This window comes from Mobula birostris, chromosome 4 (assembly GCF_030028105.1).
Source record: "Mobula birostris isolate sMobBir1 chromosome 4, sMobBir1.hap1, whole genome shotgun sequence".
NCBI classification, from domain to species: Eukaryota; Metazoa; Chordata; class Chondrichthyes; order Myliobatiformes; family Myliobatidae; genus Mobula; species Mobula birostris.
This window is the reverse complement of record NC_092373.1, coordinates 18,792,074-18,808,909: the sequence shown is the minus strand read 5'-3', so window position 1 is coordinate 18,808,909 and position 16,836 is coordinate 18,792,074. Positions and strand designations below refer to the sequence as shown.

The 16,836-nt window shown below is 40.1% G+C and overlaps 1 protein-coding gene across 2 annotated transcripts in view; it reads left to right on the top strand.

The window, feature by feature from the left end:
- Positions 1–16,836, top strand: part of LOC140196193 (thioredoxin reductase-like selenoprotein T) — a 29,594-nt gene that overhangs the window by 297 nt on the left and 12,461 nt on the right. For both annotated transcript variants that reach the window (XR_011885646.1, XM_072254972.1), the window contains exons 2-3: positions 14,958–15,068; positions 16,226–16,352. Coding sequence is in view for 1 of the 2 variants with exons in the window: in XM_072254972.1 (XP_072111073.1) it covers positions 14,958–15,068; positions 16,226–16,352 (238 nt within the window). In the remaining variant the exon portion in view is untranslated. The remainder of the gene's footprint in view (positions 1–14,957; positions 15,069–16,225; positions 16,353–16,836) is intronic.

The following is a 16,836-nucleotide window of genomic DNA, read 5'->3' as shown; positions in this document are numbered from 1 at the left end:
CTTGTGCATGACACCGGCCCCTGAGGGCAGGGATCTTGCATAAAATGTTGTTTATAGCATTGGCCAATGCATGTATGCTGGTCTCGAAGTAATATTTATAATTTGTCACATTCTCAATCACAGTTTTCTGTGTGTGACTAAAATTTAAATTGGGAGTAAGGCTAATATTGCAAACGAATGTAATTGATTTTAACTGAACATTTATGCAATGTTGATTAATTGTATGGCATAAAATGGGTTCTAACTCGCTAAAGAAACCGTTAATGTTTTGAATGTTATGGGACTTAAAATCTGTTGTCCTTGTTATAAAATTAAGGTAATGAGTAAACCTATTTTCCTTTCTCGCCTCTTTAGGTTTCTTCAAGATTAAAGCAACTTGTATTTAAATAAACTCTGATTATATCTTCAGCTTAATTCAACTATCCTGGAAGATAACATCCCTTGTCTACTTTACCCTCTTTGTCTGAATTGTATAACTCAATTGCTTTAAATCTTAAGTTTTCACCTCTGCAATTCATTTAACAATTCTATTTTTTGTTATGCTGTTATTGCTTCCTGTGGCAGGACTAATTTTTTTCTTTGTTTGAAGCATGTGTAGTATTCTTAAAATTACTTAAAACTTAAATTTATTTTGTCATTCTATACTCTGTGTGTATTTATATTAGTTCAGTCAGCTCTTTGATCATTCCTTTACTCTCCATTCTTAAAATTAGTCCTGTAGTCTTCCTGGCTGCTTTTAGAACTTCACAATTGCTTTGTGAGTTAACAGCACTCAACAAAGGATGGTGTTAGTTTTTTTGTGCAGGGTTTGGGTTTGATATTCTTGTTACCATTTGGCGCAATTTTTCTCCCATGTGGGTGGGTTATGGGGGCTGATCATATTACTACTTGCAAGATAATTTTTGTGTGGCTTGGGGGGGGGGGTCAATGTTTTTCTTTAAACAACATCCATGTTTTCTTTTCTTCATGGCAATCTGGAGAAGACGAATCCCAGAGTTATACTGCATTATATACTCTCCTCCGTCTAGCGGAATTAGTCCTTACTCTTAACAATTTCTCCTTTGGCTCCTCCTACTTCCTCCAAACTAAAGATGTAGCCATGGGCACCCGTATGGGTTCCAGCTATGCCTGCCTTTTCGTTGGCTTTGTGGAACAATCCATGTTCCAACCCTATACTGGTATCTGTCCCCTTCTTTTCCTTCGCTACATCGACGACTGCATCGGCACTGCTTTCTGCACGCTTGCTGAGCTTGTTGACTTCATTAACTTTGCCTCCAACTTTCACCCTGCCCTCAAGTTTACCTGGTCCATTTCGGACACCTCTCTCCCCTTTCTTGATCTTTCTGTTTCTATCTCTGGAGACAGCTTATCTACTGATGTCTACTATAAGCCTACGGACTCTCACAACTACCTGGACTATTCCTCTTCCCACCCTGTCTCTTGCAAAAATGCCATCCCCTTCTCGCAATTCCTCCGTCTCCGCCGCATCTGCTCTCAGGATGAGGCTTTTCATTCCAGGACGAAGGAGATGTCTTCCTTTTTTAAAGAAAGAGGCTTCTCTTCCACCACCATCAACTCTGCTCTCAAATGCATCTCTCCCATTTCATGCACATCTGCTCTCACCCCATCCTCCCGCCACCCCACTAGGAATAGGGTTCCCCTTCTCCTAACCTACCACCCCACCAGCCTCCGGGTCCAACATATAATTCTCCGTAACCTCCGCCACCTCCGATGGGATCCCACCACTAAGCACATCTTTCCCTCCCCCCCCCCCCCACCTCTGCTTTCTGCAGGGATCGCTCCCTACGCGACTCCCTTGTCCATTTGTCCCCCCCATCCCTCCCCACCGATCTCCCTCCTGGCACTTATCCTTGTAAGCGGAACAAGTGCTACACATGCCCTTACACTTCCCTCACCACCATTCAGGGCCCCAGACAGTCCTTCCAGGTGTGGCGACACTTCACCTGTGAGTTGGCTGGGGTGATATACTGCGTCTGGTGCTCCTGGTGCGGCCTTCTATATTGGCGAGACCCGACACAGGCTGGGTGACTGTTTCGCTGAACACCTATGCTCTGTCCGCCAGAGAAAGCAAGATCTCCCAGTGGCCACACATTTTAATTCCATGTCCCATTCCCATTCTGATATGTCTATCCATGGCCTCCTCTACTGTAAAGATGAAGCCACACTCTGGTTGGAGGAACAACACCTTGTATTCCATCTGGGTAGCCTCCAACCTGATGGCATGAACACTGACTTCTCAAACTTCCGTTAATGCCCCTCCTCCACCTTCACACCCCGTCCCTTATTTATTTATTTAATATATTTTTCATTTCTCCCCCATTTTTTCCCTCTCTTTTTCTCCCTCTGTCCCTCTCACTATAACTTCTTGCCTGCTCTCCACCCTCTGAGCTCCCCTCCCCCCTTCTCTTTCTCTCCAGGCTTCCTGTCCCATGATCCTGTCCCTTCTCCTGCTCTTAGATCCACCCCTCCCCTCCTGTCTTCTATCATTTTGGATCTCCTCCTCCCCCTTTCAAATCTCTTGCTATCTCATCTTTCAGTTAGTCCTGACGAAGGGTTCCGGCCCGAAACATCGACTGTACCTCTTCCTATAGATGCTGCCTGGCCTGCTGCGTTCACAAGCATTCTTTGTGTGTGTTGGTTATATACCACATAATACTTTGAAAATAAATGAACCTTCGTACCTTTGTGAATACTGAATAATGAAAATACTGGAGGTAGTAAGATGGATTGACCACAGATGCTCCCTGACCTGCTGAGTTCTTCCAGTAGTTTGGTTTCTGCTTCAGATTACAGCATCTGCAGTGTCTTGTGTCTGCAGGAGAAGTTAGCTGACCCAAACAAAATCTGCCTAGACTTGTGACCAGATCACTTTTACATTTATCCTTGATTACTTTGATATTTTGACGGGTTTCATCTATCACCCTGTGTTTGTCTCTCTCCTCCCTCCACCTTTCTAAATCTACTCCTCAGCTTTTTTTCTCCAGTCTTGACAAAGGGTTTCACCCGAAACATGGATTGTACTCTTTTCCATAGATGCTGCCTGGCCTGCTGAGTTCCTCCAGCATTTTGGTGTGTGTTGCTCGGATTTCCAGCATCTGCACATTTTCTCTTGTTGGTGTCTGATATTTTGGTAATAACTTTGGCTATTTTTTTTTATCTGCTGTATTGTTTGTTGGTGATAGAGTTGGTAAGAAGCCTTTGTAAGTTGCTCCCAAATGTGTTGTGGATGATAGACATAGCAATCAGTGATGGAGATGGAGACAGTGACTATTTAGGGTGGGGTTCATATGCAGACTAGGTTCAACTGTTTGCTTCCCAAAAGCATTTTTCCTGTGATGTCGAAGTTGCTGGAGACTGAAATTCTAATGTGGGGCTTTCCTGCCAAATTTGTTCCAGCTCAGTACATTGTAGGTAAAAGGAGGAGGGAAATGGAATTGGTTACTGGTGGTGCAGATATGTAGTCAAAACCTCAGCTCTTGTCAAGTAAGACACCATGGTTGTTGATAAACCTGTGGTTCCGCCTTGGATACTTTCAGTTTATTTGTTTCTTTGGAGGAACTTGTTAAGTAATAGATCTCAAGTAATTGGTCTGACAATTTAGAGATGATGGGAGGGTTGAGGGAAGTAGTGAAATGAACAAGTCTTGGATACTGTCATTGCATTTTGATAATATTGAAGGCAACATTTACGGGGAAAATGGGCCAGCAGGGCTTTTGAGATGGAGCTAGATGTAGGCATACATATACAACTTGAGATAATCTGAGCAGGGCATGAGAAATAATACCTTTATGAGAAATTCCGGAGTTAGTCATCAGCAATTCCTTGATACAAGGGGGAAATATTTATGTTGAATAATGCAAAATGGTGAACAATCCAATGCATACTCTCCCAGGTTTCATTGCAGATTTGAGATCCAGCTCATTGGAAGCATTACCACTCTTTGTAGGAATACCTTTCATTTTCCTCCTCCAGTGATTGACTACTCTTAACTGAGCCCAAAACCTGAACTGTTTATTCCTTTCCATAGATGCTGCCTGACCTTTGTGTTACTCTGTTAACTGTGATATGGCTTGATGTATTTGGCAATACCCTTGCAGTTTTGTTTTTGTAACCCAGTGTTTTCTAATTCATGGGTGATTGCATTCTACCTTGATGTATGTTCAAGGTGTGCCTTTTTTTTTGTATTGTGCGCTCATTTGGCCTCGAAGCATGTAGGGACATTTACCTCACTCAAAAGCCTTTGTGGCTGCAAGTGCCCGATGGTTATTATTTGTTTATCCCAGAGCTTCCAATTTGTAGCTCAAGAAGTGATAGAAAGGAAAATGAAATCATGCCTGGCAAAACTTAGAAAGCTACTGGAAAAACTTGATTCCTAAGGAGTTTCTTGTTTAGCACTAGTTTTATCAAGCACAGTTTTTAGTCTTAAGCTTTCAACATACTTCCGTACATTTTCGCAAGGCATTGCCTGCATAGCAGCAATAAATATGACTGTTGCTACGCAGGAGAACTGAGTAGCAAATTGAATTTTTGGAAGTTAATAATTTAAGGCTACGTCCACAAAAAAACGGCGTTTTCAAAATTATTCGGTCTCGAGTAAAAACGACAGGCATCCACATTAGGCGTTTTTCAAAATATCTCTGTCCTCATTAAAACAGATATTTGGGTGAATCTACTCCTACTGGGCATGCGCAGACACATCTACAGAAAACAAGCGAAGAGGAAACGGTATAATATTTACGCTTCCATGGCGGTGTTGTGCTACTTCTATTGGTCAAAACCTAGGGTACCAACAACAACAGCGAAAGAAAGTTTTCAACAATGTCTTCAAGGAATACAAAGAAAACGTCTGCTGGCAAAAGCAGACTGGACAACTTCGTTTAGACAGACAATGAAGTTGAGCTGTTCCTGCGAGTTACAAACGACTACAAAGTCAGCACAGCAGTGGAGAATGTGGAGATGTTTAACTCCAAACAAGCTATTAACATAGACAATAAAGTAAACAACACACGCATGAAGCCGTCCTCTACCCATGATCAACAAGAGAGTGGAATCTTCTGCTGCCAGACCTGCGCAGTATTTCTGACATTAATATTTTTAAAGATAGACTCAAATCAATTTAGGGGATCTAGTCAAAAAAGCTCACTTTACAATTTAACTCTCACACCGTTCACACCGACTGCGCATTGTAACAGCCATCTGGCAGTGCTTGCACAATACCAAGCAGAAGCAGAAAAAGCATTGTTGTGGTGTTGTCATGACAGCGTTTTTAAATATCTCCGTTTATACCGTCCAAACTACAATGCGCAACAATTGTTTTCAAATTTACACACTCTGGAGAGCGTTTTAGAAAAGCTCCGTTTTCCGGGGATGAAAACACCGTTTCAACGTGGACAGAGAGTTAAAACGAAGAGAAAAGGCTTTGTTTTCAAAATTATCCGGTGTAGTGTGTACGTAGCCTAAAACAAAGTAATTTTTCAACTGATCCCGCAGTCCACAAACATCTTTGGAAGTATAATGCTTAACTGAGATATTGTGCCCACGAAGTCAAATCTGAGAACTGAAGAAAAATACTGCTTCCATTAGTTGTATATGCATCAGAAAATAGTGATATACAATTTACAGGTTTTATGGTAGTTTTAAAGCTTTCTTTCCTTGCACAATAATTATTTAAACTTTATTGAGTCGTGTGATGGCTAAGGATAGAAATAATGGAAGCCATGGAATGTGAGGTGATGTATACCAGGGAGAGGGAAAGTAACTTCCTGTGAGGAGCCATACTGTTCAGGAAAACATACAAATAAAATGTATGTGGTTTGGCATAACATCACTATTCCTCTTTTGCATTATTTATTTTTGTTGTAACTTACAGTAAATTGTTGCACCTGCACTGTACAAACAACACTTTCATGACTTATTTCAGTAATAATAATTCTGATTCTGAATATATCAGTTGACAGATGGTTATAAGGACAGGAACATTTATTTCACTGGAGATTCAAGCACTACAGCTTTATTAAGTGATTTCAGCAAGAACTACAGCAGCATATTACAGTACAAATTTAAAGTTTGACAGGTATCAGAGAGCATAACATAAGTATGTGGAAATACAGAATTAACTATAGTTTTTAATGGAATGCTTAATTAATTAAGAAACGAAGATCGAAGCATAATGCCAGTTAGTCCTTGACCACCTAATGCTGAGTTAAAGAAAATAAACTGCAACAGGTTCTGATGCAGGGTCTCAATCTCTTCGCCTCCACAGATGCTGCTTGGCCTGCTGAATTCTTCCAACAGTTTTTTTTTTCTCACCCACCCACACACCCCCCACCAACCCAGATTCCATAATATGGTCTTTTAGCATTGAGTTTTCATGATGTGCTTTAACAATGACGTTGAGGAAATTATTATCAAGCACAAAATGATGAGATATTTAAACAAGAACTTGGCTTTTGTTGCTTGATAGCAATTTGAACAATGGTAAATTCTGATGTGTATTTTTAAGTGTGGGATTATAAATAGAAGTATGTAGCTTTGTAGGAGAAAAATACTCCTCAAATGTGGTTCTTCCTGTGGTTGATAAACACCTGTTGTTTTTGCATTGCTGCTATTAGTGCGACCAGACTGTCAACAGGTATTTTGTGTAATCAAGGGAAACCTTGTGGTTCAAGGGATTGATGATTATTTCTGGTGTCTATCATGAATTTGATCTTTTTATCCTTCATCCACATGCAGTGACCAAGTAGAGTGGTGGTTGTTTCCTGGATAAATCTTTCTTTCATGCTGTTAAATCCAGAGTTATGAAGAAAGATGACAGGGAACTGTTTTTTTGTTGAAGCTGTTGTGTGGTGAGCTGATGAAAGTTTAAAACATACACTTGTAGGAAAGTAGCTGATGGAGGAAGATGTTGTAGTGGTTAGAGTGATTGGAAATAGGATGGTAGTCATACAGAGTGGGGACTCTAGGACCAGAGGATGCAGCCTCAGAATAGAAGGACATCCCTTTAGAACAGAGGTGAGAAGGAATTTCTTTAGCTGAGGATGGTGAATCTGTGGAATTCATTGCCTCAGACGGCTGTGGAAGCCAAGTCGTATGGTATATTTAAAGTAGAGTTTGATGGGTTCCTAATTAGTAAGGGTGTCAAATGTTATGGCAGAAGAACGGGGTTGAGTTGGATAATAAGTCAGCTATGATGGAATGGCAGACCAGACTTGATGGGCTGAATAACCTAATTCTGCTCCTATTTCCTGACCTTTGTATATACCTATAATAGTCATTATAGATTTGGAGGTACAGTGAAGCAGCAGATTGAAAGGGAAGTTATTGAAAAGGAAAATTTTGCAGAGCCACCTCAAATTTCCTGTTTTCACTTGCAGCACATTTTTGCTGAATAGCCTTGTTTTTATTTGCCTCGTGACAGACATTATGGTTAAAACATATTTTCTTGTGATGCATTGACTCGATTTAATACTGTGAGCAATGAATAATTGCTTTCAGTTTTCAGGAGCAAGTGATTTCACAGACTTTTGAACTGTTTTGCAAAGAAATAATTCAATATTAGGGTTATTTCAGTAAACCAAAGAAGTAAATCACTTACCCAATGTTTAATTGAATATTATTAATCAGCATCATCCTGAAGATTTATTCAATCAGGCCTGTATCCAACCCCTTTTAAGTAGTCAATAAGAATTTTGAGAAATGCTATGATAACGTAGAAAGTCAAGTTGAAGTTCACATTTATGGTCATTCAGTTGTGTACATGTATACCACCGAACAAAACAGACTTCCTCTGGACCAAGGTGCACAACACAGTACATATAACTCACACACGACATGTAAAGTAATAAACTGCAAATAAATTAACATAATAAGGTGCATTTACGAACACAAGGTGAAAAGGTAAATGGTATAAAGCTAGTGATGAGAACTTGGTGTTGGCAGAGAGTTCAGTAGTCACAGCCTGGGGAATAAGCTGTTTCCATCCTAATAGTAGTAAAGAGAGACTGAGGAGGCCACAACAGGATATACAGTCCTGTGCAGAAGTTTGGGGCACAATATTTGGTGTGACCACCCTTTTAAACTGCATCAATTCTCTTAGGCAGCATACATAATGCTGGAGGAACTCAGCAGGCCTGGCAGCCCAAAACGTCAACTCTTTACTCTTTTCCATAGGTGCTGCCTGACCTGCTGAGTTCCTCCGGCATTTTGTATATCCTGCTTTGATCTTCTGGCTCCACCATATAAGCATTTTGATTCTCAATTTGTATAACTACATGCAGGTGAAAGTGGCGCTCCACACAGACTTCCAATCTGCGCCTTGTAAGGCATGAAAATGCCCGAAGCAGGCCTCTCATGGTCTGAGTCGACGTTCCCTCCCTCCGTCCCTGTGAGGTATAAATATGATGAGGGTTTTTACAGAATCTTTCCATACTTTATGTAACATGACCACATGTACTGAATCAACACACATAAAAGTTGCTGGTGAACACAGCAGGCCAGGCAGCATCTCTAGGAAGAGGTGCAGTCGACGTTTCAGGCGAAGTCATGATGAAGGGTCTCGGCCTGAAACGTCGACTGCACCTCTTCCTAGAGATGCTGCCTGGCCTGCTGCGTTCACCAGCAACTTTTATGTGTGTTGCTTGAATTTCCAGCATCTGCAGAATTCCTGTTGTTCACATGTACTGAATGGTTTTTTTTCCAAATCCACTCTTCCTATATTACAGAATTGTAAATGTTTGTAAATGTATTCAAACATTTCAACCTGCTCATTACAGTGGGGTTTTAAGTTATTATGTTAACTTGATGACCAGTAATACACAATAATTGTATCTGATTTTACTAACAGCCCTAATAGTTTTTCTGCATTAATTACTCTAAAAGGTGGTCTGATCTCCATCTAAGTCACAATAATAGACAAACACAATCTGCCTAAACTTGAACACACAAAAAATTGTACTTTTCATGTCTTTATTGAACACATTGTTTAGACACTCATGGTCCAGGCTGAAAAACTATGTGTACCCTTGTATTTAATAACTGTAGAACCTCCTTTAGCAGCATCAACCTGTCACCCCGGGGCCACAGGAGACAGATAAGTGGGTGACGACAGGGGTAGAAAAAGGGTGAAGGTCCTGAAAGCAGAATACAGGGAAGGAAGCTAAGAAGCAGGACCTCAAAGGTAGTAATCTTGGGATTGCTGCCTGTGCCACACGGCACTGAGTATAGGAATAGAATGAGGTGGAGGATAAATGCGTGGATCAGGGATTCACGTTTCTGGATCATTGGGATTTAAATCCGAGGGGGGGCCATTATCCTGGCAGGGAGGTTTTGCTAATGCTATTGGGGAGGCTTTAAACTAGATTTGCAGAGGGTGGGAACCGAAGTGACAAGGCAGAAGATGGGGAGGTTGGAGCACAAGTAGAGACAGCTTGCAGGGAGTTTGTGAGGAAGGATAAGCAGATGTTAGAGCAAAGATGCACTCAGCCTGATGGTTTGAGATGTGTCTATTTTAATGCAAGGAGTATCATAAACAAGGCAGATGAACTTAGAGCATGGATCAATACGTGGAACTGTGATGTTGTGGCCATTGCAGAGACTTGGATGTCTCAGGAGCAGGAAGGCAAAAGAGTTGGGGGCGCAGCATTGCTAATTCGGGAAAGTGTCATGGTTGCAGAAAAAGAGGAAGTCATGGAGGGAAGTCTACTGAGTTGGTATGGGTGGAAGTCAGAAACAGGAAAGGGACAATAACTACTGGGTGTTAGACCCCCAAATAGTAACACGGATATCGACAGGGAGGCAGATTCTGGAACAGTGCAATAATATAGGGTTGTGATGAGTTTAGATGGGGTGGGGTTTGTTAGGTGTGATCAGGAAGGTTTCCTGACACAATATGTAGATAAGCCAACTAGGGGAGAGGCTGTACTTGATCTGGCATTGGGAAATAAGCCTGGTCAGGTGTTAGATCTCTCGGTCGGAGAGCATTTTGGAGATGGTGACCACAAGTCTATCACCTTCACCATAGTGCTGGAGAGGGATAGGAGCAGACAATTTGGGAAAACATTTAGTTGGGGTAGGGAGAAATATGATGCTATTAGATGTTCTCAGGGAAATGCACGGCAGAAATGTGGCAAATGTTCAGGGAACATTTGCATGGAGTTCTGCATAGGTATGTTCAATTGAAGCAGGGAAAGGATGGTAGAGTTAAGAACCATGGTGTACAAAGTATGTAGAAAATCTAGTTAAGGAAAAGTGCTTACGAAAAGTTCAAGAAACTAGGTACTGTTAGAGCTGTAGAAAATTACAAGGTTGCTAGGAAGGAGCTTAAGAATGGAGTTAGGAGAGCCAGAAGGAGCCATGAGAAGGCCTTGACGGACAGGATTAAAGAAGACCCCGAAGCATTCTACAGGTATGTGAAGAGCAAGAGGATGAGCCATGTGAGAATGGGATCAATCAGATGCGATAGTGGAAATGTGTGCATGGAGTTGGAGGAGTTAGCGGAGGTACTTAATGAATATTTTGCTTTAATATTCACCAGGGAAAAAGACCTTGGCAATTGTGGGGATGACTTACAGCAGACTGAAACGCTTGAGCATGTAGACATTAAGAAAGAGGAGCTTTTGAAAGGCATAAATCACCGGGACCGGATGAGATGTACCCCAGGCTACTGTGGGAAGCGAGGGAAGAGATTGCTGAGTCTCTTGCGATGATCTTTGCATCGTCAATAGGGACGGGAGGAGTACCGGAGGATGTTGTTCCCTTGTTCAAGAAAAGGAGGAGAGATAACCCAGGAAATTGTAGACCATTGAGTCTGACATCATGGTGGGCAAGTTGTTGTAGATCCTGAGAGGCAGGATTTATGTGCATTTGAAGAGACATAATCTGATTGGGGATAGTGAGCATGGCTTTGCCAAGGGCAGATCATGCCGAATGAGTTTGATTAAATTCTTTGAGGAAGTAATAAAACCCATTGATAAAGGTAGAGCGTTGAATGTAGTGTACATGGATTTCAGTAAGGCATGTGATAAGGTTCACTATATAAGGCTCCTTCAGAAAGTAAGGAGCATTGGGATCCAAGAAGACCTTGCTTTGTGGATCCAGAATTGACCTGCCCTCAGAAGGGTGGTAATAGATGGTTCGTCATCTGTATGGATGTTGGTCACCAGGGGTGTTCTGCAGGGATCTGTTCTGGGACACCTTCTCTTTGTGATTTTTATAAATGACCTGGATGAAGAAGTAGAAGGGTGGGTTAGTACGTTTGCTGATGACACAAAGGTTGGGGATGTTGTGGATAGTCTGGAGGGTTGTCAGAGGTTACAACAGGACATCGATAGGATGTAGAACTGGTCTGAGAAGTAGCAGATGGATTTCAACCCAGGTAAGTGTGAAGTGGTTCATTTTGGTAGGTCCAATAGGAAGACAGAATATAAGACTCTTGGCAGTGTGGAGAATCTGAGAGATCTTGAGGTCCATGTCGATAGGACACTCAAAAGCTGCTGCGCAGGTTGACAATGCTGTTAAGGAGGCGTATGGTGTGTTGGCATTCATCAATCGTGGGACTGAGTTCAAGAGCCTTGAGGTAATGTTACAGCTATATAAGACCTTGGTCAGACCCCACCTGGAGCAGATACAATAGGGTCTTTTAAGAGCCTCTTAGATAGGTACATAGAGCTTAGAAAAATAGAGGGCTATGCGCTAGGGAAATTCTAGGCAGTTTCTAGAGTAGGTCACATGGTCAGCACAACATTGTGGGCCAAAGAACCTGTAATGTGCTTTAAATTTCTACGTTCTATGTTTTAACCTCCATCAAACATAGCTTGTAGCAGCTGATCAGACTTGCACAATGGCGAGAAAGAGTTTTAGACCATTCCTCCATTCAAATCTTTTTCAGTTCATCAGTATTTCTGGGATACCTTGCATGAACAGTCCTTTTCAAGTCATGCCACACCATCTCAATTGGGTTAAGGTCTGGACTCTGACTTGGCCATTCCAAAGCACAAATTTTCTTCTTAGAGCAGTGATTTATTTATTTATTTATTTATTTATTTACTCGCTCACTCACTCTCGTGTTTTACATCATTGTCTTGTCGCATCATCCAACTTCTTTTAAGCTTCAGCTGATGGACTGCTGCCATGACATTCTCCTTTAAAATGTCTTGATAGAAGTTTGAATTCATTGTTCGCTCAATGATTACAGGCTGTCCAGGCCCTGAGGCAGCAACGCAGCTTTGACCATGATGTTCCTTCCACCGTGCTTCACAGTTGTGATAAGTTTTTGATGTTGGTGTGCAGTGCTGTTTTTCCCCTAAACATAGTGGTGTGCATTTCTGCCAAAAGGTTGAACATTGTTCCAAAAGCCATGTGGAATATCTAGGTGGTCTTTTGCAAATTTGGGACATGTTTTTTTTTTGAGAGCAGTGGTTTCCTCCATGAACACCATTCTTGTTCACTGTTTTTCTTATAGTGGACACATGAGAGAATTTATCAAATTCTAGAGGTACTGCAGGTCTTTCCTAGGGAGGGTAGCAACAGTACTGAGTTTTTTGGTTTGTAGACAGTTTTTCTTACTGTGGACTGATGAACACTTAGATCTTTACAAATGCTTTTGTAGCCTTTTCCAGCTTCATGCATCTCTACAATCCTTCTAAGGTCCTCTGAATTGTTTTCAATGAGGCATGGTGCAAATAAACAGATCTTTCTTGAGAACAGGCTCTGTCAGTAACCCGATTTTTGGTGTTTTTTTTTAATAGGGTAAGGCACCTCTACAGCCCACACCTCTACAAATCACACCCCTGATCTCATCTCATTGATTGAGACATCCAACTCCAAGTGGCTTTTGTAGAAGGCTTTACCCCAGAGGTCCAGTACATCTTGAACCTAGACTACGATAGTTTAAATGGTGTACTCAGTATTGACGAGAAATACAATTGCTTGTGTGTTATTTGTTTAGGTAGGTTGTATTTGTCTGTTATTGTAACTTAGATGAAGATCAGATCTTTTTTTATGAGTAATGTAGAAAACCAGGTAATTGCAAAGGGTTCACAGACTTTTTTGCAACTGTATATATAAACGTGCTCCTGAAATCTTTTAAAGTTTCTTTTTCTCACCTTGAATCCATGCTCTGTTATTATGATACCCCTAGACCAGACTATCATGCCTTCATCACTCCTCTTGGTTAACTTCCTTAAAAATAACCTAATCAAATTAGCGAGACAGGATTTCCCTCATACAGAAGTGTGCTGTCTCGCGCCAATAGCCATTAGTTTTCCAAATGCACGGCAATCCTCTCCTGTGGGATTTTTCTCCAACAATTCCTTTACTGCCTGTGTAAGGCTTACTAACTGTAGTTGCCTGGCTTAGCTCTTTTGGTGTTATAAGAACAATGTTAGCTATCCTCCAGTCTTCTGGTATCTTACCTGTGGTTGATAAAGATACAAAATTCTATGTGTATGTTTTTGCAATAAACTAGGAATAAAGAAACTATTTTCCATACTTCTCTAAAATCCAAATAGATCCACTATTTCTCACTTATGTGTTCTACTGGTTATTTGCTCATGGTTTATTAAACATGATTTCCCTGACTTTGGTATTTTCTGTGAGAGTCTGCAGGAACTGTTCCATAATCTGTGGAAGTTTGTAAGATGGTAATCACTTTTATGAAGAGCACCTCTTTTTAATACTTGGGAATGCAGCTGGATTTCAGTCTCAAATTTTTTCGGCATTTTTACTAATTCCTTTAAATCCTTGCTTGACATTAATGATAATTCTGCTTTCTATGAAAAGAAAACCAACATATCTATTTAATGACACTGCTGTTTCTTTGTAAGCCACTTTAAGTTTTCCTGTTTACTTAAACTAATGCTTTTCCCTTTTTGATTTGCAGACTGCTTTCATGTTCCTATTAATACTGCTTTTGCTGTAAGGCTGTTAGTTCCTTTGTGAATTTTAAACCATTAGTAATTCACGATTTTTTTTTCTTGCAATTTTATATCACTGTGGACCTAATACTATTCTTAATTTATTTTGTTACAAATTTTGCTGTTCTGAATTAATTCCTTAAATGTTCACTACAGCCTATCTACCAGTGAAGCTCTCGATGTATCATACTCAGCTCCTTCCTCATACCTTTATAGTTTCATTACTTTAAATTTGGGATCTTGCAGAATTAAACTGCTTTGCTTTTCATCTTAATGAAGGTATCATTTAAAAGGGCTCCAATGAACAAAGTTATTGTCTAACTCTGGTTTAAATACTGGTCTATAGTTAGCTCTTCACAGTCCCAGTATAAATAATTCCAGTACACTTTCCAAGAATTCATTCTCCAAGTTCCATGTATTATTTGTTTACTTTTTTATTTGCACAATTTGTTCTTTCTTCACAGATTGAATGTTTCTTTGTATGTGGTTTTTTGTGGATTCTCAGCAAGTCGGGCAGCATCTATGGAAATGAATAAATAGTTGACCTTTCGGGCTGAGACCCTTCATTTAGAAAGCATTCTGTGTGTGTTGCTCTGGATTTGCAGCATTTACAGAACCTCTTGTATTTTCATGGATTCCATTGTGTTTGTTTTGTGGCTGCCTGCAAGAAGATGAACCTCAAGGATCTGTATGGTACTGTATACATACTGTGATAGTAAATTTATTTTGAAACTTGAACTTCCATGGTATCACTGTTAGGGTGGTGCTGTCTTCTCTTTATCACCTCTTTCCTCCACTCAAATTGATTTCATTATCTTGCTTTCTGAGTCACTACCCTTTCCACTATTGCTCTGATTTTATCCTTTACTAACCATATTTTTCTCCAGTATTGAAGTCATTATTTATAAAGCATTTAGTAGTAAATTGCTCTGAGATCCTTAGAAATCTTCGGTTATGCTTCAGTATCTTGTTGAGGCAGCAAGTTTGGTCTGTACAGCTAATTGAATTTCTCTCTTTCACAATTAGTATCTCCTGAGGATACAGAAGGGTGTTTGAGGAGTATACGCGGGTTATAAGCCAGCGATATCCCGACATCCGCATTGAAGGAGAAAATTACCTTCCACAACCTATCTACAGGTAAGTTGTTTCATGGTTGATTAAATGTGTGGTTAGTTTGGATTTGAATAGAACATTATGGCCTTGTTTAAATATCCAAATGTTTGCAGCATTGCAAATATACCTTTGGCAATAACTATAGGGTTTCTTTTTAAATGTATGTACTTAATTCATCATGGAGCATTAAAATGATGCTATTTTAATATTTTTAATATTGAAATAAATTACTTTTCATATTAAAAGTCTAATATTAATTTCATTAATCTGACCTGTGGTCATGGGCCTCGATATTTTCCAGAGAAGTTTTCCTTGTTGGTGGTAATAAATCCAAAAGTGCCAGACAATATAGTGCAAATTTGGTGAAAGTTAGGGTGTTGGAGTTCAATTCCAGTGTCATCTGTAAAGAGTCTGTATACACTCCTCATGGAATGTGTGGGTTTTCTCCCACTGTCCAAAGACATACCAGTTATTAAGTTAATTGGTCATTGGAAGTTGTCCTCTGATTAGGCTAGGTTTAAATCAGAGGTTGGGTGGCACGGCTCAAAGGGCCGGAAGAGCCTATTCCACGCTGTATCCCACTAAATAAAAAAATAATAATGTCTGAGCTTGTGTGAGTTTTACAATCCATTTGTCAGACTTTGATTATTGTGTTAATAAATGTGCACAATAAAAATAAAGCAAAGAAGTATAAGCTTATTGATGCCAAACATTATAGGACTGACCTTCGAATACTTCAGTTTCCTTCAATGTTTACTTTAAGGTAGGCGAGTATAATAAATGCACCAGTTTGGCGTTTGGATGTGTTGATGTGTAAAGGGTGTTGGCCTAGACCCTGGGAGTTTTATGTGTCTCTTTAAATGCTGTTGAGGGGAAAATCAGTCATTTGTCTAAAACATTGCATTATTGGAAATGTAGCACTTCATCACTACACTTTAGTGTTGATGTGCTTGAGTTCTAAAGTAGAGTTTAGCATCTCATCTTTGATTCCAATGTGTGAGTATCAGCTCTGAGCCAAACTCAGAGCGATGAAGCAAATAACCATTGTTTCTTAACTTTCCTGTTTAATTGACATAGAGGAAATGTGTTTTTTTTCCTGTTCTGGTCAAGTGATTTAGTGTTGGTTTAATGGCTATCAGTGTGGTTGTATTTAACTTCTGCTTTCTGCTTTCATTTTACAGACACGTAGCATCCTTTCTGTCAGTCTTCAAGCTGGTCTTAATAGGACTAATTATAGTCGGTAAAGACCCCTTTCCTAGTTTGGGCATGGAAGCACCTAGTATCTGGCATTGGAGTCAGCAGAACAAGGTCACTATCTTTATTCCAGGAGGAAGACATTGTGCAACATATTTTTAAAGTTCACAAAGGAACTTTCATATTACTCAGTTTTCAAAATTGCTTTTAGCTATTTGCATTTTAAATGTTTGAAAATGTCATACACAAATTGACATAGGGTGTTATTTTATATTTATCTATCCTGAAGATCACCTAGTGTCTAAAGTTTAATTAACATAAATTCATGTAATTGGCAGTTAATATTCCCTGTGAATAGTTTTGCACCAGATGCTGAAGGGCTCTTCTGTGCTGTAGTACTCTGACTAAATGTTTGATTTATTTTTCCATGTGAGCATAACAAGAAATAGGAGTTGGCCATCCAGCTTTAAAAAAGCAGTTTCCCCATACTTAAAGATTATAGGCTAATCTTTTGTCTCCGCTATTTTCCGTCCTTATTTCGATATACTTTTGATTATCTTATGGAACAATTAACCCTCCGTAACCATATGGGGTAAAG